Source organism: Xenopus tropicalis, chromosome 4 (genome assembly GCF_000004195.4).
Source record: "Xenopus tropicalis strain Nigerian chromosome 4, UCB_Xtro_10.0, whole genome shotgun sequence".
Classification (NCBI taxonomy): Eukaryota; Metazoa; Chordata; class Amphibia; order Anura; family Pipidae; genus Xenopus; species Xenopus tropicalis.
The window spans coordinates 147,898,974-147,921,375 of NC_030680.2; the positions used below are offsets into that span (position 1 = coordinate 147,898,974).

General features: G+C 44.8%; 1 protein-coding gene across 2 annotated transcripts in view; it reads left to right on the top strand.

Annotated features, from left to right (window-relative positions):
• fam107a (family with sequence similarity 107 member A) overlaps positions 1–22,402 on the top strand; it is an 81,293-nt gene that overhangs the window by 21,521 nt on the left and 37,370 nt on the right. The window contains exons 1-2 of one of the 2 annotated variants that reach the window (XM_031899894.1): positions 7,264–7,405; positions 19,988–20,051. In XM_031899894.1, the coding sequence (XP_031755754.1) occupies positions 20,039–20,051 (13 nt within the window). In that variant the 5' untranslated portion in view covers positions 7,264–7,405; positions 19,988–20,038. Of the gene's footprint in view, positions 1–7,263; positions 7,406–19,987; positions 20,052–22,402 lie in introns of those variants that run through there. The other variant, XM_031899892.1, reaches the window with a different exon arrangement.

Sequence of the window (22,402 nt, forward strand, 5' to 3'; positions counted from 1 at the left end):
CCGGGGAATTCCCTACCAGTCATTTGAACTGAAGAAGCCACTCGGATGAGTGGTGAAACGTTTTCAAGAAAAACTCAGAAAAGTCCAGTTGTTTTAGACTTAATTCTACTAGATACTGTATATCATGACCTGGATGAATGAGAATCTTCATAGACAACACTAGCAACTGTTTCTTGTTCAGATTTTTGTCTGTGGCATCTTCTACTTTCCCTCCTACTACATATCCCTAATTCTCTAATGGGACGGGCCTGAATCACATCACAGCTATGCTCACACACAGGGGTTGTTCCCCTTTACAACATTCCCCAATCTAACAGGTCACATTAATAGAACAGTCTGTGCCACATACATAGTTAATAAAACTGTGCAGCTGAAGAGATATTCCCCTCAGAATCCTCCCTCTGCTGATCCCTCACTTCTGCACAGGCCCTGGGGGGGGGGGGTCAGTGACCCCTATAAACACTACAGTTACTTTTTTACTTCCTTATATGATGTCACACATAGTACTGGCAGCAGGCTTAACTCCTATTGGCTGTGTCTCCTGTCAGTCTGACGCTGCTTCCTGTGCCTGTGCCAGAGAGCTGCAAATCTAATATAACAGTATGTTAGTGATATGCTGAGTCTGTTTGCCTGTGTCGTTGCCAGGGAGACATTAACCAATGAGCTTTCATTTTCTTGAGAAACCAATGAACTGGTCCAATAGGAAAGAAGTAAGGGCAAAGCCTGGGAGGGATGATGTAAGCATATAGGTTTGGACTGACGCGTTAAACTTATTTGCGCTCAGGGGAGGACAACGGGTGGGGGCCCCTGCAGGGGGGGGTTAGGGAGTCTCTGCAGGGGGTTAGGGGGTGCAGCCTGCAGCCCCCAGTGCGACCCTGTAAGCATACAGGAAGTACTCAGTGTGTCAGGTTCAATATAGGCCCCTCCCATCCCTTCGGGAAACTGATCAGAGAGACAGAAGGACTAATTTATCAGGTATAAAAAGTAGCTTTTACTGTGGCCTTTCTACTTTTTTTATGACCCAATTTGGACCATTTTTTGGGGTCCCCTTGCTGGGTGTTGCTGGCTGGCGTGACAGCCCCCCGATCCCCCCACAGACTCCTGAGTGATTCCCTAGACCTCTAGTCTCCGGGTGGGTACAAGTGCCATTTATATAATGGGGAGGGTGACGTCACACTTATAGTTTTTAAATTATTTGCCATCTCTTCTGCCTCTTTCCAGCTTTCAACTGGGGGTCACTGACCCCGGCAGCCAAAAAATGATTTTATTTAGTCCTTATCTTTCTATTCAGGCCCTCTCCTGTTCATATTCCAGTCTCTAATTCAAATCAATGCCTGGTTGCTAGGGCAATTTGGACCCTAGCAACCAGATAGCTGCTGAAATCCCAAACTGGGGAGCTTCTACGTAAAGAGCTAAATCATTCAAATATCATAGATAAAAAATAATAAAAAAAAATAAATGAAAATATATATGTGTCCTACCGTCTAAGCTCTTGTTTAACTACAAAGCCCTACTTATCAGTCAGAAGCAGAGGGCACTGTATCACTTTCCTTCCTCCGGCCCATGAAGTCCTTCTGTCAGTGTTGTGCATACATGGAGGGCCCCTCTATTAAATAAAGAGCAATTGATGATCCCCCGCAGAGCTCTAATAACTGCGTTCTGCCGCCAATGATACAGAGCGGATATTTACAATTATTTCCAGATTATACTAAATCATACACGGCATGAGCGGAATTGCCCACATGGGGCGGGATACGAAGTGTAAGGAGTGGGAATCCCACTGAGAGATTTATAATTAGTGCTTTATCTGCTGCCGAGCTGTACGTCGCTCACTGGTTAAACTAAAGGGGAACTAAACCCAAAAACTGGTTTTGTTTATTGCATAATTAAAGCAAAAAAGTAATTCTCAAGCACTTTCCAAAATACATAATTTCCAAAATGTTTGATGGTTTAATATTTTTCATAAATGGAATTGCTGATTAAGGGGTATTTCACCTTTCAATTAACTTTAGTATTATGTACAGGGGCGGGCAGGGTCGGACTGGGGGATGCAGGGCCCACCGGGGCTTCTGCCTCAGGGGCCCCTGCACCCCCCTATGGCCCCAGCTGCCTTCTTCACCCCCCCTGCAGCGGCACCCAACACCCTCCATCTCCCTCCCCCGAACGCTCCTAAAAGAAACCTACCTGAGGCGCGTCGGGGGAGGGAGATGGTGGAACGTGGGAGCGCCTTAGGGGGGATCGGATCTGGGCTGTGGGTGCTAACTAGGGCTGGGGCCCACCGGGATCTTTTCCTGGTACCCCGGCGGCCCAGTCCGATGCTGGGGGTGGGCCAAGCCAACCAGGAGCCCTAGGCAATCTGATCGGCCACCTCGCCCCCCCAAGTGTGTGCCGTTAAGGGGGGCCATTGCTCCTGCCATGCAATGACAAGTGGTGGGGGCAATGACAAGTGAGTGCAGATTAAGGGTAGGCAGGAGAGGTACCCCCCCCCCATCATTGCCTCCTAGGCAAGTGCCTCTTCGGCCTATCCCTAGTTCTGATCATGTAGACACGGGGTCCCCAACTGTTTTTAACTATTTACCCATTCATTCAAATGTAAAAAGAGCAACAAGCATTAAAAAAGTTCCTGGGGTGCCAAAAAAAAGGCTCCGATTGGCCATTGGTGGCCCCTATATGGACTGGCAGACTACAGGAGGTTTTTATGTTACCCCTGAGCCACTGGTTGGGGATCACTGATGTAGACATTGCTATTCTGAGAGAATTTTAAATTGGCAAATTGGGTTTTTCAGTTATTTAGCTTTTTGTTTAGCAGCATTCCAGTTTGGTATTTCAGCAGCAATCTGGTTGCTGTGGTCTTATTACCCTAGCAACCAGGCAGTGGTTTGAACAAGAGATGGCAATATGAATAGGAGAAGGGCTGCATAGGAAGATAAGTAATAAAAAATAACAATAACAATAAAATTGTAGCCTCACAAAGCCGGGATTAGTGAAAATGAATAATAAAAAATAATTTCAAAGTTGCAGGGAAAGTGTATTGGTAATTGGAAATGTTCCTTTGGGTGAGGTTGCCCTAATCATGGGGGGGAGCCAATATGTTTCCAGACTAATTACTTTATGGTTATGGCAAGTTTAATAATCAGCATGTAATATCCAAGGTACAGTTTATGAAAAGTCTCATTATCCTCCCACGTGAAGCAGCGAAAAACAAATTTCTTTTCAACTCTTATTGGAAACAGAACAAAACTCTTTATAAAACTCCTAATTGTTAAACCGTGAAATAGGAAATTCAACCAAAACTGACCAATGTTCTAAATGTCACTATGATCATTGCACCAATTATCCCTGTACTGGCCAATAGAGGGCGCCCTGCCCTAGACTTTTTTTTCTTTTTTAGAGCCTACTTTTAAATAAGAATTAGGGGCCAATTTGAAAGCATTTGGATTTAGAGCCTTTACACCGCTACCTCCGTGTCGCACAGAGCGCAGTATTTTTAGCAAATTGCCTAGCAACCTGCATTCACACATATAATTTCATCTGCAATTGTACCAGCACCTCGCTCTGCCCGGCCATTATCCCCCAATGGCTTGATTGCTGCATGGCTGCACAGGAACAGGATGAGAGTATTTATTGTGTATATTATATATATATACCCTGCTCCTGGGTAGGACTGGAGCTTATTATATATTTTTGTATTCCCCCGTGCCCAGTGTATCATTCTGTACTGTGTAATACAAGCAGCCCAATATGGGAATATTTTCTTTATTAAATGTCTTGTTATTATAAAAAACTTTTGCCCAAAATGGATGCAAATCAGCCCTGCACTGATGCTGGGGGTCCCACAGTGGGTGGGGTACCCATGGGTTACCAGCAAGAAAAGTGGGTACCCTGGGAGTAGGATTTTCAGATGCAGGTATAGATGCGGGTCTTATCCATATTTCTTATCTTAGGTTATATTACCTATATTATCTATATTTTACTCCTTGCAGACAGGGTTGGCCTGGGCCAGACACTAGGTAAAAACCCAGGGGGCCCCGCCAACCCAGAACCAAATCCCTGCTGGGCCCGTGGGTCCCCCTCTCCTAATGTGCCTAGGTATGGGCCCTGCACCCCCCATTCCAACCCTGGTTGCAGATAAGGCAGGTTGGGTCTAAAAAATTGGTTTAGTGCAGGACTCTGTCGGGGGGGTGTAGCCTGCAAATCCTGGTGGGCCCCGGCCCATATCCGATCCCCCCAGGGCGCTCCCACAATCCACAGTCTCCCTCCCTCGACGCGTCGAAGGTTAAGGTCGATCCCTTGGACCGATTCGGGCATCTTATCGGCCCATGTAGGGGCAGAAACGAGGGGCCTGCCCAGGTTAGAAAATTCAGTCAGATCGGGGACCGCATCGGCCCCAGGGCCAAACGATTGAATTACACCCTCCCCGATATCGCTCACCCGTAGATGGGGATATCGGGTGAAAATCCGCTCACTTGGCGATCTCGCCAACCTTAAATTGGAGGGTGTTGGGGGCCTACAGTGGGGGCATTGGGGGGTGCAGGGGCCCCTGAGGCAGAAGCCCATTGCCTTTATCAGCTCAGTCGCTCTTCTCTGTACTTTCTCTATTTCATTACTGCCCCCCCTTATATATTTATATATAGTGACCCCCCCCCCCCCCTTAACTGCCCCTTCCCCAGTGTAACCAATCCCAACTGGGCCAGCCTTTCCCCATAACTGAGCCCATTCCCTTTATCAGCTCAGTCGCTCTTCTCTGTACTTTCTCTATTTCATTACTGCCCCCCCTTATATATTTATATATAGTGACCCCCCCCCCTTAACTGCCCCTTCCCCAGTGTAACCAATCCCAACTGGGCCAGCCTTTCCCCATAACTGAGCCCATTCCCTTTATCAGCTTAGTCGCTCTTCTCTGTACTTTCTCTATTTCATTACTGCCCCCCCTTATATATTTATATATAGTGACCCCCCCTTAACTGCCCCTTCCCCAGTGTAACCAATCCCAACTGGGCCAGCCTTTCCCCATAACTGAGCCCATTCCCTTTATCAGCTTAGTCGCTCTTCTCTGTACTTTCTCTATTTCATTACTGCCCCCCCTTATATATTTATATATAGTGACCCCCCCTTAACTGCCCCTTCCCCAGTGTAACCAATCCCAACTGGGCCAGCCTTTCCCCATAACTGAGCCCATTCCCTTTATCAGCTTAATCGCTCTTCTCTGTACTTTCTCTATTTCATTACTGCCCCCCCTTATATATTTATATATAGTGACCCCCCTTAACTGCCCCTTCCCCAGTGTAACCAATCCCAACTGGGCCAGCCTTTCCCCATAACTGAGCCCATTCCCTTTATCAGCTTAGTCGCTCTTCCCTGTACTTTCTCTATTTCATTACTGCCCCCCCTTATATATTTATATATAGTGACCCCCCCTTAACTGCCCCTTCCCCAGTGTAACCAATCCCAACTGGGCCAGCCTTTCCCCATAACTGAGCCCATTCCCTTTATCAGCTTAGTCGCTCTTCCCTGTACTTTCTCTATTTCATTACTGCCCCCCCTTATATATTTATATATATAGTGATCCTACCCCCCCCCCTTAACTTCCCTTTATTAATTTACTTGCCCTTTTCTGTACTCTTTCTTGTGCCCTGGAGAATTGTCGTTTCTTTTTATTTTTAATTACATTGGCCCAGAAGTCTTTATACTGATTTACCATTTTCTTGTCGTTTATTTGTTATTTTCTCTATTTACAAATAAAATATTTACAAATGAAATAATAGAAAGTGCAGCCTTGGCCCTTTGTCATTTTCTAGCTGAATAAGCTTAGTGTCCCGGGCTCGGGCCCCTGCAAGCCTCCCCGCACAGGTAACCTGATCAGTAATGAGATCTCAAGTCTGTGCTTGGGCGGCTTCTGCTGATGGGACGAGGGGTGCGGGGAGTTGCAATATTTCTGACACCCACAGACGTTTTCTCTGCTGCATAAAAGGTTTATATTTAATAGAGAATTACAGTTTCAGGCTGAGGCAATTGACACTCTCAGAACTGCAATGAAATAATAAGATTTTCATTTCTTTTAAGACCTTTCTGAAATCTGATAAGTGAATATTCTCTGTTCTGGGTAATGAAACAGGTAACATAACCTCCTTGTGCTCCAGAAAACATATTCTGCGCACCTCGGCATAAACAGCTAGGGTTTCATCCCCTGAAAGGGGAAAGTAGGTGCGAGAAACCGCCACGAAAAGAAGCGGATTATAGCGGGGGTTATTCAAAAAGAAAAACAAATAAGGGAAAATAAGTGTTGTGGGGTTTATACAAGAAACCACAATAACATAAGATTGTTTTTCATTATTTTCCAAGTATCTTTCTATTCAGATCCTCTCCTTTTTACCATCCATTGCCTGGTTGCTATGGTAAGCGTGACCCTGGCAACCAGAAAATTCCAAACAGGAGAGCTGCGCAGGAAATAAAAACATTGACCTTAGGTTGTCTTTAAAATATCATCATCAAGATAAAACAGTCCTCCCCCCCAGAGACCCTAGAGATTGAGATAAAGGGTATAGCATATTGTGTATGCTGCACTGCCTAGGAGTAGGCTTACCACCTTACTCCTTTAGGGGTTGTTCACCTTTGAGTTAACTTTTAGTATGGTGTAGAGAGTAATATTCTGAGACAATTTGCGATTGGTCTTCATTTTTTATTATCTGTAGTTTTTTTAGTTATTTCATATTTAATTCAGGAGCTCTCCAGTTTGGAGTTTCAGCAGCTTTTTGGTTGCTAGGGTCCAAGTTACCTTAGCAACCAGGGAGTGGTTTGGATGAGAGACTGGTATATGAATAGGAGAGGGGCTGAATAAAAAAGAAAGTTACAAAAAGTAACAATAACAATAAAACTGGAGCCTCACAGAGCAATAGGGTTTGGTTGCCGGGGTCAGTGACCCCCATTTGAAAGCTGCAAAGAGTTAGTAGAAGAAGGCAAATAACTCAAAAACTATAAGGAATAAATAATGAAGACCAATTGAAATGTTGCTTAGAATTGGCCATTCTATAACCTACTGAAAGTTATATTATATCAAATCTGTATTCTGCATGGCTACTTAGCAAGTAATTCAGATGCATTCTGCAGACTGAACTGATATATAGGCTGCCATGTTGCATGCATCTAAATTAATTGCTAATTAGCCATGCAGATTCAATTTGTGGGGGGAGGTAGCGACCCTATATAGCTGCCATATTGTTTCCATTAGAATATAGGCACTGAGTGATTATAGTGGGCACAGAACATCCCTTCATTTCATGTACATACGGTATAGTATCGTATATTCAGTATATCACTTAATGGCCACTAGAGGTGCTATTGTTGCTTTCTCTAATGAAACTGTATTCTACCACGGGGAGCAACTGTGACTTGGAAAATCCACAATGTGAGTAAGAACTACAGCAGGTTTAGCCACGAGTTGTAATTCCTTAGGCTTGTGCTAATGTATTTGGTGGCTAGCAGGGAATTGTGGGACTTGTGGCCCTAGCACGTAGCTCTCATTAGAGGTTCTGGTAAATAATGGTCCTGTGCCGAGCAGTCTGTAAACGCTGGCTCAGTGCTTTGTGGGAAAATCTATAGAATCTGTGTTTTATGTCGAGCGATTAAATTCTTAAATAGATGGCGGTGCTTTTATTTGGCAAATCTCATTATGAAGTGCATTAAAGGCAACTAGGGGGGATAATTAGATGAAAGCTAATTGGTAAATAGCAGGGCGCTATCAGAGTTTGCTGTTCCATATCGATGTACCTTTCTATGTACTGTAAGTGTATAATAGCGCCTACATGGGGGGGCATTTTAATTTGGGGTTTCCTGTTTGGCCACATGGGAACTGAGCCTTGAGTTCCCACCTCACCCCTTTAATACCGGCCACATATTGAATCCACATCCTGTGTGGCTAATTAGCAGTTGCTTTAGATGCAGGCTGCAGACCGAACTGATTTATGTGCAGCCATGCAGAATGTGGATTCTATATGTGGTCGGTATTAAAGGGACCGATTCCGATCGATTTAACCTGCCCAATCGATATCTGGCCGATTTCAGGCCAGATATCGGTCAGGCAGGCGAGTCGTTGTTTCCCCTACACGGGCCAATAAACTGCCGAATCAGTCCAAGGGACCATATCGGCAGATACAATCGGCCTGTGTAACTCTAACTGACCCCAATCTTTTCTATGGGACTGTACTGAAAAAAAAATGAATAATAATATTCCAAGACCGTTTGCTATTGGTCTTCATTTTTTATTTGTAATTTTTTTTTTTTATTTCAGTGTTCAGCGGCTATCTGGTTGCTAGGGTCCAAATTACCTTAGCAACCAGGGAGTGGTTGGAATGAGATACAGGAATAAAAATGGGAGAGGACCTAAATAGAAAAATTAGTATAAAAAGTAACAATAAAACTGGAGCCTCACAGAGCAATAGGGTTTGGCTGCCGGGGTCAGTGACCCCCATTTGAAAGCAACAAGGAGTTAGAAGAAGAAGAAGAAGAAGAAGGCAAATAATTCAAAAACTATTACAAATATATAACATATTAAAAAAAATATATAACATATTAAAAGTTAAATGAAAGGTTAACTGACCTTTAACATAAGGGTTACTTACAAATAGTGTATGTGAGAATGCTGGGAGTTGTAGTTTTCTAACAGCTACAAGGCAGCAAGGCTTATCCCTCTGCGGGGAGTAGGGCGCGGGCCTGGCTTATTATTCAGCAGGGTATCCCCCGAAACAAAAACAACATGAGACAAGCCTCTCGGGTTAACGAGAGCTGCTAATTTGGTGAAGGTTAATTGGCTGATTGCCTTTTAATGAGAGAATCTCTGAGAACAACAAACACCTTTTGTCCTTCGGGACTAACCTTGGGGGATTCCTGTAACCGGGGATAAAGGGAGCGACTGAATGTAATGAGCGGGGCAATTATCCCCAGCAACGGCGAGCAGGGACAGCTGGGATTGGGTAATGCTATCTGTCACTGATTCTCCTTGTTAGCAATGTATGGGGCTTTATCCTGTGCAAAGGCTAATTGGGGGTCAATAACACTGGGATAAACAAAGGAATATATCTGTGCAAGGATCCTGCAGTGCTGTGCAATATACATATGAGGTTATGTAATAAAAGGCACTAACTTCGCTCGGAGCAGTAACCTATAGCAACCAGTGGGTAGATTATACTGGTCACCTTTAAAAGGGGGTACTGTGGGTCACTGCTTATGTGTAGGTAAGCTTTATGTTAAAGGGGTGGTTCTCCTTTAGGTTAACCTTTAGTATGTTATAGAATGGCCAATTCTAAGCAACTTTTCAATTGGACTTCATTAATTGTTTGACATAGTTTTTCAATTGTTTGCCTCCTTCTTGTAGCTTTCAAATGGGGGTCACTGACCCCGGCAGCCAGAAAACTTAATACATATGGGGGGTAGAGTTGCCCCCTGGCCAGTGGAAAGTATGCTTGATGCCAGGAACCCCCCTAAGGTCATGAAATTGTTGAAATAAAGGAAAATATTGGGAAATGGATGATTCAGTCATAGATCCAAGAATATCTAGGTGTCGGGAGTGCTCGGCTTTTGTCCCAAGATGGCGGCGCCCATGGCTACAATGGTACTTTGTGAGATTCTCCAAAGGTTCTTTACAGTTTCTCATCCAGGGGAAAGGGTTTGGGTCTGAGGAATGCCTTTGGATGTCTGTGCTCCATGATTAATAAGGGAGTTTAACAGTTTCCACAGAATCCTAGTCATGGTGGTCCAGTGGCCCCCCGGGGGGAAGGGTACTGTCGGGAGCGCTCCGGTTAGGACATGGGTTCAATGCCCAAATAGAGTCATTCTATAAGTGCCTCGGTGTGTCCTAAATTGCCTTTCTGATCTACTGGTTCCTGACTATACTGATTGCGGCCAGCCCCAGCCTGTGCCTAACACTGACTAAGAGCCAGCTGTCCTTGGCCAATGCAACATATGGGGAGCTGAAGCCACTGTCCCATCCAGTCAAACCAAGGTGTGCTCCTGGGCTCGGAAACCCATATAGCAATGTATGGGGACTGTATGTGGCATTCGGGGCAGGACTGGGGGGTGCAGGGCCCACCGGGGCTACTGCCCCAAGGTGCCCCTACCGGCTGTATCACTTGCATCCCTAACAGGAGCCCCCGCCGTGCCACCCTAACACCCTGCAGGGGACCCCACGTCCTCCCCTGAGCGCTTGTAAGTGAAACGCCAGTGCAAATCAACCTGCCACAAAGGAGGCCAAACAAAGGGATCCATTTAGCTCAGAATAACAATTAGTGTCCTCAGTTTTGCCGACTGAGGGATCTCCATATTTTAAACCAATCTTCAATTCCCAATTTTTCTTTATTTATTTTTTTGCTGTGATAGACAGGATCCCAGTTTCTCCGATCCCTACCGGGACCTTCACCAGTTGTGTTGGAGCCCAATAACTTTGCAGTTGGGTAGGACTGTGCAACCTTTGGCCTTTCAGCCGGATGGTGAGCGCTTGTATGTGAAACGCATCGGGGTACATCGGCAGCCAGGGAAAGCCCACCAGGTCCAGTCAGACTCTGGTGGCAATTGCGCTTATGGTGGAACTGAAAAAAATGGGAATAGAAACATAGACAGGAGGGTAGAGCGAATGGTAAAAAAAAAAAAGGGGGGGGGGGGGGGAGACAGAAGAAGAAGAAAAGGGGAAAAATGGGACAGAGAAACCAAATGGAGAGGAGATCTTCAAAGGACAGAGACGAGTGATAATGTGAGAGAGACCAAGGGGAGAACAGAATAATAAGGAAAGGAATAAAATCAGAGAAGAGAAAGACGGAATTGGACAGTTGGTGAAATGAGGCATTAGTTGCCCTTGGGTCTGAGGCTTTCTGTTCTCTCCCCCAGCCCAGTCTATTAGAATAGTAGCGCTTATATATATTCAGAGCACTGGGTATGGCATTGGGGGGCTGCGGCTGGGGTCTCTCTATTAGAATAGTAGCGCTTATATATATTCAGAGCACTGGGCATGGCATTGGGGGGCTGCGGCTGGGGTCTCTCTATTAGAATAGTAGCACTTATATATATTCAGAGCACTGGGTATGGCATTGGGGGGCTGCGGCTGGGGTCTCTCTATTAGAATAGTAGCGCTTATATATATTCAGAGCACTGGGTATGGCATTGGGGGGCTGCGGCTGGGGTCTCTCTATTCGAATAGTAGCGCTTATATATATTCAGAGCACTGGGTATGGCATTGGGGGGCTGCGGCTGGGGTCTCTCTATTAGAATAGTAGCGCTTATATATATTCAGAGCACTGGGTATGGCATTGGGGGGCTGCGGCTGGGGTCTCTCTATTAGAATAGTAGCACTTATATATATTCAGAGCACTGGGCATGGCATTAGGGGGCTGCGGCTGGGGTCTCTCTATTAGAATAGTAGCGCTTATATATATTCAGAGCACTGGGTATGGCATTAGGGGGCTGCGACTGGGGCTACATTGTAGTACTGTGTATTGTAAGGCAAAACGCTTCAGTTGGACGCTACGCGCTCATGTCCATTCAGGCCACATTTACATACGTTTTCTCTTCTAAAAAGCCATTTCCACATTCACTCAATGGAGGAGTTTGTAAAACCTTGAGGAGCTCGGAGTTAGTGAGGATCAGGATCTCCTAGCAACCGGCCTGGCTGCGCGCAGAGCCTTCAGGGCGCCGTGGGCAAACACAAAGGCTCTTTGTCACCCCGTCTGGCTCACAACAACTTCTTTAGAGTCGAGTCGGCCAGCGGGGCTGGTGGAATGTTCCAGGTAGGGTTCTTGGGCTAGTGCAAATCAACCTGCCACAAAGGAGGCCGAACAAAGGGAGCCATTTAGCGCAGAATAACAATTAGTGTCCTCAGTTTTGCCGACTCCATATTTGTAACCATTCTTCAATTCCCAATTTTTCTTTATTTATTTTTTTGCTGTTATAGACAGGATCCCAGTTTCTCTGATCCCTACCGGGACCTTCACACATCAGTTGTGTTGGGGCCCAATAACTTTGCAGTTCCCTTAATATCAGTTGGGTAGGGCTGTGCGACCTCTGGCCTTTCAGCTGGTGGTGTTACAGCCCCCAGAACTCCCTGACAGCCTTCGGCAAAACATAGTGTAACCGTTATTGTCTCTGTCTTGTCTTATTATTATTATTATATTGCTCTTCTCTTCTTTTTTTTGTTTTTGAACACAGGTTTTCTAGTTTCAAAGTTCTTAAACCTGGGCATAACTTAGTTCCCCACGTGTCACATCATTAACCCCACCCACTGACATCAAAACTTAGCTCCCCACGTGTCACATCATTAACCCCACCCACTGACATCAACACTTAGCTCCCCACGTGTCGCATCATTAACCCCACCCACTGACATCAAAACTTAGCTCCCCACGTGTCGCATCATTAACCCCACCCACTGACATCAAAACTTAGCTCCCCACGTGTCACATCATTAACCCCACCCACTGACATCAACACTTAGCTCCCCACGTGTCGCATCATTAACCCCACCCACTGACATCAAAACTTACGTCCCCACGTGTCACATCATTAACCCCACCCACTGACATCAACACTTACGTCCCCACGTATCGCATCATTAACCCCACCCACTGACATCAACACTTACGTCCCCACGTATTGCATCATTAACCCCACCCACTGACCTCAACACTTACGTCCCCACGTGTCACATCATTAACCCCACCCACTGACATCAACACTTACGTCCCCACGTATCGCATCATTAACCCCACCCACTGACATCAACACTTAGCTCCCCACGTGTCGCATCATTAACCCCACCCACTGACATCAAAACTTACTTCCCACGTGTCACATCATTAACCCCACCCACATGGGCGTCCGCAGAAAATTTTCCAAGGGGGGGCAAGTAAGCTAGCATCATCCTGCAACAGATAAATATATATATATTTTTATTTTTTTTTTTGCAGGATGATACTAGGGGAGGCTAAATATGGCCCATACACAGACTGACCTACAGCTAATGTGACACTTAGTGGATTCGCTGCTGGCGTAAAAAGTTAACCTCCCAACTACCTCTTGCCGTTCCCACTGACTCCCAGAGATACTGTACAAAAGTGGGGGGTGCTTTTTTTTTTTTACCCTAAAATGTTTAGGATGTAAAAGTATTCATACGCGCACTTCTGTTAGGGGATCTGCAAACATTTGTGTTTGGGATCAGTTAGCTTAAAGGGCTAGTTCGCATTCGAATTCACTTTTATTTTTAATGGTTTTTCAGTTATTTAGCTTTTTGTTCAGCAGCTCTCCATTTGGTATTTCAGCAGCTATCTGGTTGCTAGGGTCTTATTTACCCTAGCAACCAGGTAGTGGTTTAAACAAGAGATGGGAATATGAATAGTTAAGGGGCCTACTTGGAAAAATAAGTAATACAAAATTATAATAATAATAAAATTGTAGCCTCACAGAGCAATATTTTTTGGCCCCCATTTGAAATCTGTATAGAGGCAGAAGAGAAAGAGAAACACACAATGAGCTTTTTCAGAGGGAAAGAGTTAACTTACCCTCCATGTGTTAGGGTAGGGGATAGATTATAAATTATTATAGATGTCAGGTCAGGCAAAAAACAATTTAATGTCAGCTAGTGATTCTTTAGAACTGTATAGTACCTGGGTATAGTGCCTGTGTATAGTGCCTGTGTATGGTGCCTGTGTATAGTGCCTGGGTATAGTGCCTGGGTATAGTACCTGGGTATAGTGCCTGGGTATAGTACCTGGGTATAGTACCTGGGTATAGTGCCTGGGTATAGTGCCTGGGTATAGTGCCTGGGTATAGTGCCTGGGTATAGTGCCTGGGTATAGTGCCTGGGTATAGTACCTGTGTATAGTACCTGTGTATAGTACCTGTGGGATGAAAACTGCAGCAAAAGTTGAGAGTTGGTTCTCAGGTAAAGTTACAGCTGCAGATTCTTCATTTCAGTCTTCATTTCTGTTTCCAGTTTGCAAAATCTCCCGATCCCTGTGTGCATCTGTGCTCTGATTGGTCAATTTTACTGTCTGTCAAGGAAGCTGTGCTCTGATTGGAGAATCCACAAGAAGAAAGATCCAATCGGAGCACAGCAAAACGGGCTTGCAAACACATTCCAGGACAGTGCAGAAACGGAGTAAGGGTTTTTTTTTTTTTTGCTACTTTTCCAGGGGGGGGCAAGTGCCCCCTCTTGCCCCCTTCTGTGGACGCCCATGCCCACCCACTGACATCAAAACTTAGCTCCCCACGTGTCACATCATTAACCCCACCCACTGACATCAACACTTACGTCCCCACGTATCGCATCATTAACCCCACCCACTGACATCAACACTTAGCTCCCCACGTGTCACATCATTAACCCCACCCACTGACATCAACACTTAGCTCCCCACGTGTCACATCATTAACCCCACCCACTGACATCAACACTTACGTCCCCACGTATCGCATCATTAACCCCACCCACTGACATCAACACTTAGCTCCCCACGTGTCACATCATTAACCCCACCCACTGACATCAAAACTTACGTCCCTACGTGTCACATCATTAACCCCACCCACTGACATCAAAACTTACTTCCCACGTGTCACATCATTAACCCCACCCACTGACATCAAAACTTAGCTCCCCACGTGTCGCATCATTAACCCCACCCACTGACATCAACACTTAGCTCCCCACGTGTCGCATCATTAACCCCACCCACTGACATCAACACTTAGCTCCCCACGTGTCACATCATTAACCCCACCCACTGACATCAAAACTTAGCTCCCCACGTGTCACATCATTAACCCCACCCACTGACATCAAAACTTAGCTCCCCACGTGTCACATCATTAACCCCACCCACTGACATCAACACTTAGCTCCCCACGTGTCGCATCAGTAACCCCACCCACTGACATCAAAACTTAGCTCCCCACGTGTCACATCATTAACCCCACCCACTGATATCAATGTCCAGCCCTAAACATAATTGCTCAGCCGCTAAACATCACCACCCTACCCTCTGATGTAATTTGTGCCACCCTGTGATGTCATTGGCCTGATTAGACCAGAATAAAAGTTGACAACCCTAGTCACAATCTTATCCAATGTTGGGTGCCAGTGGATGAAACTAGAACTCTCTGATGGCATTTTACAGGGGAGGGGTAGAGAGTATTAAACTTAAGCAGTGGGTGGGACTAGACACTCTAATGGCAGCTTACAGGGGAGGGGCAGAAAGTATTACATTTAAGCAGTGGGTGGGACTAGACACTCTAATGGCAGCTTACAGGGAAGGGGCAGAAAGTATTACATTTAAGCAGTGGGTGGGACTAGACACTCTAATGGCAGCTTACAGGGAAGGGGCAGAAAGTATTACATTTAAGCAGTGGGTGGGACTAGACACTCTAATGGCAGCTTACAGGGGAGGGGCAGAAAGTATTACATTTAAGCAGTGGGTGGGACTAGACACTCTAATGGCAGCTTACAGGGGAGGGGCAGAAAGTATTACATTTAAGCAGTGGGTGGGACTAGACACTAAGCTTATAGGGCAGGGGAAGGTGCCTGTAACTCAAGCTTCCAGACTTTTTGTCGCCCTATCCATGGGGGGCACTAGTACAGAGACCGCTGCTGTACACTCTTACACAGAAAGAACAGAACTGCTGTTTAAAAATAATTAAAAAGGGAATTCTGTTTTTAAATATACAAAGGGTGGCTTTTTAGTACCCCTGGCAAAAGCATCCCCGAAAGGAATGCCGTGGGGCAGCAGGGGGTGGGAGCTTTCTCCCCTCCATTCACAAGTTTAAACATAATGATGCCCTATAAATTAGGGATGCGCCAAATCCATTAGTTCTGGATTCAGGCTGAATATTTAACCCAAATTTGCTAATAAAATGTGAGCAATATGAAAAAATGTCATCACAATGCTGCATATTGCAAAAACTCCAGGAGAAATTCTATTTAATCTTTTGTGGCAGGGAGATACTGATCAGTAGAGATTAACCTCCCAGAGGGGCTGCTGAGCTGACAATGTACCGGAACACTGTGTCAGAGGGAAAATATACCCTGTTTCATATAGTGTCATACGCTACAGTGTGGGGAAATCGCTTAGTGTCAGCAGAGAGCATTCCTTTTTATGATCAGGAGCTGCCATGTTGCTTTCTTTACTATAATGTACTTCATTTGTAGAAGGAACACTTGTTTTCTATATATTTTACATGGGTACAGTATGAGGGTACAGCTTATTGTGTGCCCAGAACATTCCTTCTCTGTATATTTGTATTTATACATATGGGTAGGGGGTGCCATAGTGTTTCCCTTAGACAGTACAGTATGGGGGTACAGCTTATTGTGTGCCCAGAACATTCCCTCTCTGTATATTTGTATTTATACATATGGGTAGGGGGTGCCATAGTGTTTCCCTTAGACAGTACAGTATGGGGGTACAGCTTATTGTGTGTCACTACTGCGGTCCCTTCACTCAGGCAGCAGAGCCTGTAAAGGAGAATACTCCCAGCTATCTCTCCTGGTTGGAGCCAAGATGCTGCTCTTGCTAACCAAAGCTGACTGTCTTTAGTAGAAAGTGCTATTACAAAACATATCCTGCACTTACTAAATCCTCGTTAACGGGGTCCCTGCTCCCCAACTTCACTAGAGATGATTTCTCTAGGGCAGCTGAAGGGATAATACTGATGTGTTAGATGCATAACCGCACTGTATGTGCTGTGTGATGTTTATAGAGAGGCCAGGCTAGTTTCCTGTTAATGTTTCACAGCGAGGCCTCCCCATGTACAGACTGTAGCAGCCCTGTCCCACCGAGGTTGCAACATCAGTTGCACAGTCAGATATTATCAGCAAAGGTTAACTTGCATGAAGGTAACCCGCCGCCTTGGGAAGCCAAATATTGACTTAGAAGGAAAGGCAGAAAGCAAACGCTCAGAGCGACTGGCAACAAGGAAGGTTATTATATGTATTTGCTTGGCTTCTCTCTAATCTTGAAAGACGGAAAGAGTCACCTTAAGGGCCAATCCAAGGGCTTGATATGGTTCCACTGTTTGGATTCCTTTATAAACAGTGTTTTTTCTTTCCACTAAAGTCTCCATATTTTTCTTTCTACGGTGTCATTTAAAGTCCATTTTTTGTTCTTCCAGAAAACTATCCCCCCAGAATGAATACGTAACCAACAGACAGTTTATATTGTGTTAAGTGGCCTATTAAAGAATCTCCCCAAACTGGAATATATATATCAGTAAATATTGCCCTTTTACATCCTTTCCCTTGAGCCGCCATTTAGTGATGGGCTGTGTGCTCCCTTAGAGATCAGCTGACAGGAAGTGATGCAGCTCTAACTGTAACAGGAAGTAGTGTGGGAGCAAAAGGCAGAACTCTGCCCATTCATTGGCTGATGGGGCCTAGCATGTATGTGTGCCTTGGCTTGTTTGTGTGCACTGTGAATCCTATGATCCCAGGGGGCGGCCCTTAGTACTTAAAATGGCAGTTTACTATTTTTCGGGAATGTTTCGGGGTGCGGTTACCACCTGACCGGTTTCGGTAGGGCTGTCTGGGTCAAAACTACAACCAAACTGGGAAAACCGGGCAGGATTCTTAAAATATTGACACGGCAATTGGCCAATCGGCGTGTCATAGCCCCACCCCCCAATGTCATGCCCGATTGTGATTGTGTGTGGTGGTATCAACTTAAAAAAAAATCTAAAAAGTCATAGTCCCTTTATGGCAGGGGTTCTAAACATAGATGCAGTACTAGGGCATTAAAGTGATGGAAGATGGGGCTTTTTTCTTTGTACCCTTACATATAGCCCCTGTCCCGCCCACTTATTCCCCAGATCCGCCAGGAAACGACCTCCCTGCATCATTATTCCTTCCCTTGTGTATCATGGATAGCCCCCTTTTGTCGCTGCCCCCCTGCCTGCCAGTAATTACTTTTTAAAAGGTGACAATTCTATTCTTTGTCATGGGTTTTTCAAACATAATTGATAGCTATCTGCTCGATTTTCTGCCAGTCGGTATTCCAATGATTTGCCAGACTGTCAGACAGCTCCAATACACAGGCCAATAAGCTGAGATATATGTATATATATTATACAGAACCAGCTGGAGCACACCCTAAAACAGTTCAACCGCCCAAGGTGCTGGCAAAAACAATTTGTATACAGACAATGGGCCGCACACACAGGGACTTTGCAAAAAATCACAAATTTATTAGAACAAAGAAAAAGGACCTTTTTCTTTTTTCTTCTAATAAATTTGTGATTTTTGGCAAAGTCCCTGTGTGTGCGGCCCATTGTCTGTATGTATGTTTGTATGTATGTAATATATATATATATATATATAATATATCATGATGATGATTCCCTGTGGATCGAAACGCATAGAGACTATGTCCGAATAAAGGACTTTTTTCACTGATTCCTGGGCCGTGAGTGCTCTCTTTGGACTTGATATATTTTGTGGGTCAGCACACAGCCTGTGTCTATTTGAGTGGTGAGTGCCGATATCTGGGAAACTATAATATAATACCGGTATGGGATCCCGTATTCCGGAAACCCGTTATCCAGAAAGATCCAAATTACAGAAAGCCTGTCTCCCATAGACTCCATTTTAATAAGAAAATTCAGAATTTTAAACCTGATTTCCTTTTTCTCTGTAATAAAACAGTACCTGTACTTGATCCCAACTAAGATATAATTACCCCTTATTGGGGCAGAACAGTCCTATTGGGTTTATTTAATGGTTAAATGATTCCCTTTTCTCTGTAATAATAAAACAGTACCTGTACTTGATCCCAACTAAGATATAATTACCCCTTATTGGGGCAGAACAGCCCTATTGGGTTTATTTAATGGTTAAATGATTCCCTTTTCTCTGTAATAATAAAACAGTACCTGTACTTGATCCCAACTAAGATATAATTACCCCTTATTGGGGCAGAACAGCCCTATTGGGTTTATTTAATGGTTAAATGATTCCCTTTTCTCTGTAATAATAAAACAGTACCTGTACTTGATCCCAACTAAGATATAATTACCCCTTATTGGGGCAGAACAGTCCTATTGGGTTTATTTAATGGTTAAATGATTCCCTTTTCTCTGTAATAATAAAACAGTACCTGTACTTGATCCCAACTAAGATATAATTACCCCTTATTGGGGGCAGAACAGTCCTATTGGGTTTATTTAATGGTTAAATGATTCCCTTTTCTCTGTAATAATAAAACAGTACCTGTACTTGATCCCAACTAAGATATAATTACCCCTTATTGGGGGCAGAACAGTCCTATTGGGTTTATTTCATGGTTAAATGATTCCCTTTTCTCTGTAATAATAAAACAATACCTGTACTTGATCCCAACTTAGATATAAACAATCCTATTGGGTTTAATTAATGTTTTATTGATTTTTTTTAGTAGACTTAAGGTACGGAGATCCAAATTACGGAAAGACCCCTTATCCGGAATGCCCTTGGTCCCGAGCATTCTGGATAACAGGTCCTATAAATGTACCCTGATTTTCACATAGAACAGAGTTGCTATAATAATATAGAATTATCATTTCTGTTAGCACTGGGCCAATCTTGGCTTCAGCTGGAGGAATGTTACTTGCCCATCGATAAGATTCTCCATGCAATGAAATGCAAAAAATATCAATCATTCCAGTGACAATGGTGTGATGGTGTGTATAGTAAGGCAAGATGGCGCCGGGGAAGGGATTTAGTAACTATGATACAATGTGTGTGGTAAGGTGGGGTGTTGTAACACATTATATCAGAGATGTACAAAAAGCAAGCATTAAACTGTGATTGCAGGCATCCTCCAATGGCTAACCTGTCAGAGGATTGTGGGAGCTGTAGTTCAATAATAGCTGATGAGCTTTAGCTTGCATTATAAATATGGGGTGTCACTGAAGACATTAGTGCCTTTTGGGGTGCCCCTGTCAGTCCTGCACTAATTGATCCCATTGCTTTCTCTCTTTGCAGAAGGAATACTCGCTCCATTCCAAGTGCCATAGCGACAATAGGAAACACATAATGAATGGATCGGGTAAGTGAGCACATTTTATAGAAAAATCTGATAATTGCTGTCAGTAGGTAGCAGCCGAGCGAGGCGGTGGCAGAAGTGCGTGGGTAGCGGCAACGCATGCGCCAAATGTGCCTGCAACTTGCTGGGATTAACTGGAGACTCAAGCCTGCTCCTTATAACACATATACATACACACACACACACACACACACACACACACACACACACACACACACACACAAACACATATACATAGGTACACATAGACCCACACACAAACTGTATACATAGATACACACAGACCCACACACAAACACATATACATAGGTACACATAGACCCGCACACAAACTGTATACATAGATACACACAGACCCACACACAAACACATATACATAGGTACACATAGACCCGCACACAAACTGTATACATAGATACACACAGACCCACACACAAACACATATACATAGACCCACACAGACCCACACACAAACACATACTGTATACATAAATACACATAGACCCACACACACATACATAGACACACATAGACTCACACACAAACATATATACATAGATACACATCGACCCACACACAAACATATATACATAGACCCACACATATACTGTATACATAGATACACACAGACCCACACATAAACACATATACATACACACACACACAAACACATATACATAGGTACACATAGACCCACACACAAACTGTATACATAGATACACATAGACCCGCACACAAACTGTATACATAGATACACACAGACCCACACACAAACACATATACATAGGTACACATAGACCCACACACAAACACATACTGTATACATAAATACACATAGACCCACACACACATACATAGACACACATAGACTCACACACAAACATATATACATAGATACACATCGACCCACACACAAACATATATACATAGATACACATCGACCCACACACAAACATATATACATAGACCCACACATATACTGTATACATAGATACACATCGACCCACACACAAACATATATACATAGATACACATCGACCCACACACAAACATATATACATAGACCCACACATATACTGTATACATAGATACACACAGACCCACACATAAACACATATACATAGATACACATAGACCCACACACAAACATATATACATAGACCCACACATATACTGTATACATAGATACACACAGACCCACACATAAACACATATATATAGATACACATAGACCCACACACACAAACTGTCAACTTCTTCATGTTATATTCTAAATAAGGGAAATTCAGATTCTATGAAAATCTACAGATCTGCAGATCAAATAAAACCACTTTTCCTATATTGATTGTGCTGTTTATATTCTCTGAACTACTAGTTCTCACTCCTGAAACAATGTAGCAGATACACGTGATTTGGCAGAGCACCGATACTTTATCAGACATGTCAGAACCAAAGGACAGAAAGGCAGGGTTGGACTGGGCCACCGGGAAAAAATCTGGTGGGCCCCGCCGGCCCTGACCAGACCCGGAAGCAGCCAGATGGGTCATGGGGGCCCCTGCAGGGGGTGTGAAGGCCACGGCAGGGACTCCTTAGGGGGTGCAGGGAATCCTGAGGCAGTAGCCCTGGTGGGCCCTGCACCCCCCAGTCTGACCCTGCAGAAAGGGACAGACAGACACTGTGCCCAGCAACAATGACATTTGAATCCAGTGGAAATGTGTAATGAATGTATATGGGGAATGTGCTGCAATTTTTCAGGTCTGTTTTTGGGAGGAGATTCTTGTTTAACAGCTTTGTAGCAACAGATTAAAATGTGCTTGTCAGGCAATAAATTCCATACATACAATATTACTGTATTTAAGGTGAAAGAAAAACCCAGCCGTGACTTGGTCCTTTTTTATTATTGTGTGAAATAGAGCAGCGCAGCTGTGCCACTAACCCAGCCTGGAGCGCGGTGCCACTAACCCAGCCTGGAGCGCGGTGCCACTAACCCAGCCTGGAGCGCGGTGCCACTAACCCAGCCTGGGGCGCGGTGCCACTAACCCAGCCTGGGGCGCGGTGCCACTAACCCAGCCTGGAGCGCGGTGCCACTAACCCAGCCTGGAGCGCGGTGCCACTAACCCAGCCTGGAGCGCGGTGCCACTAACCCAGCCTGGGGCGCGGTGCCACTAACCCAGCCTGGAGCGCGGTGCCACTAACCCAGCCTGGAGCGCGGTGCCACTAACCCAGCCTGGGGCGCGGTGCCACTAACCCAGCCTGGAGCGCGGTGCCACTAACCCAGCCTGGGGCGCGGTGCCACTAACCCAGCCTGGGGCGCGGTGCCACTAACCCAGCCTGGGGCGCGGTGCCACTAACCC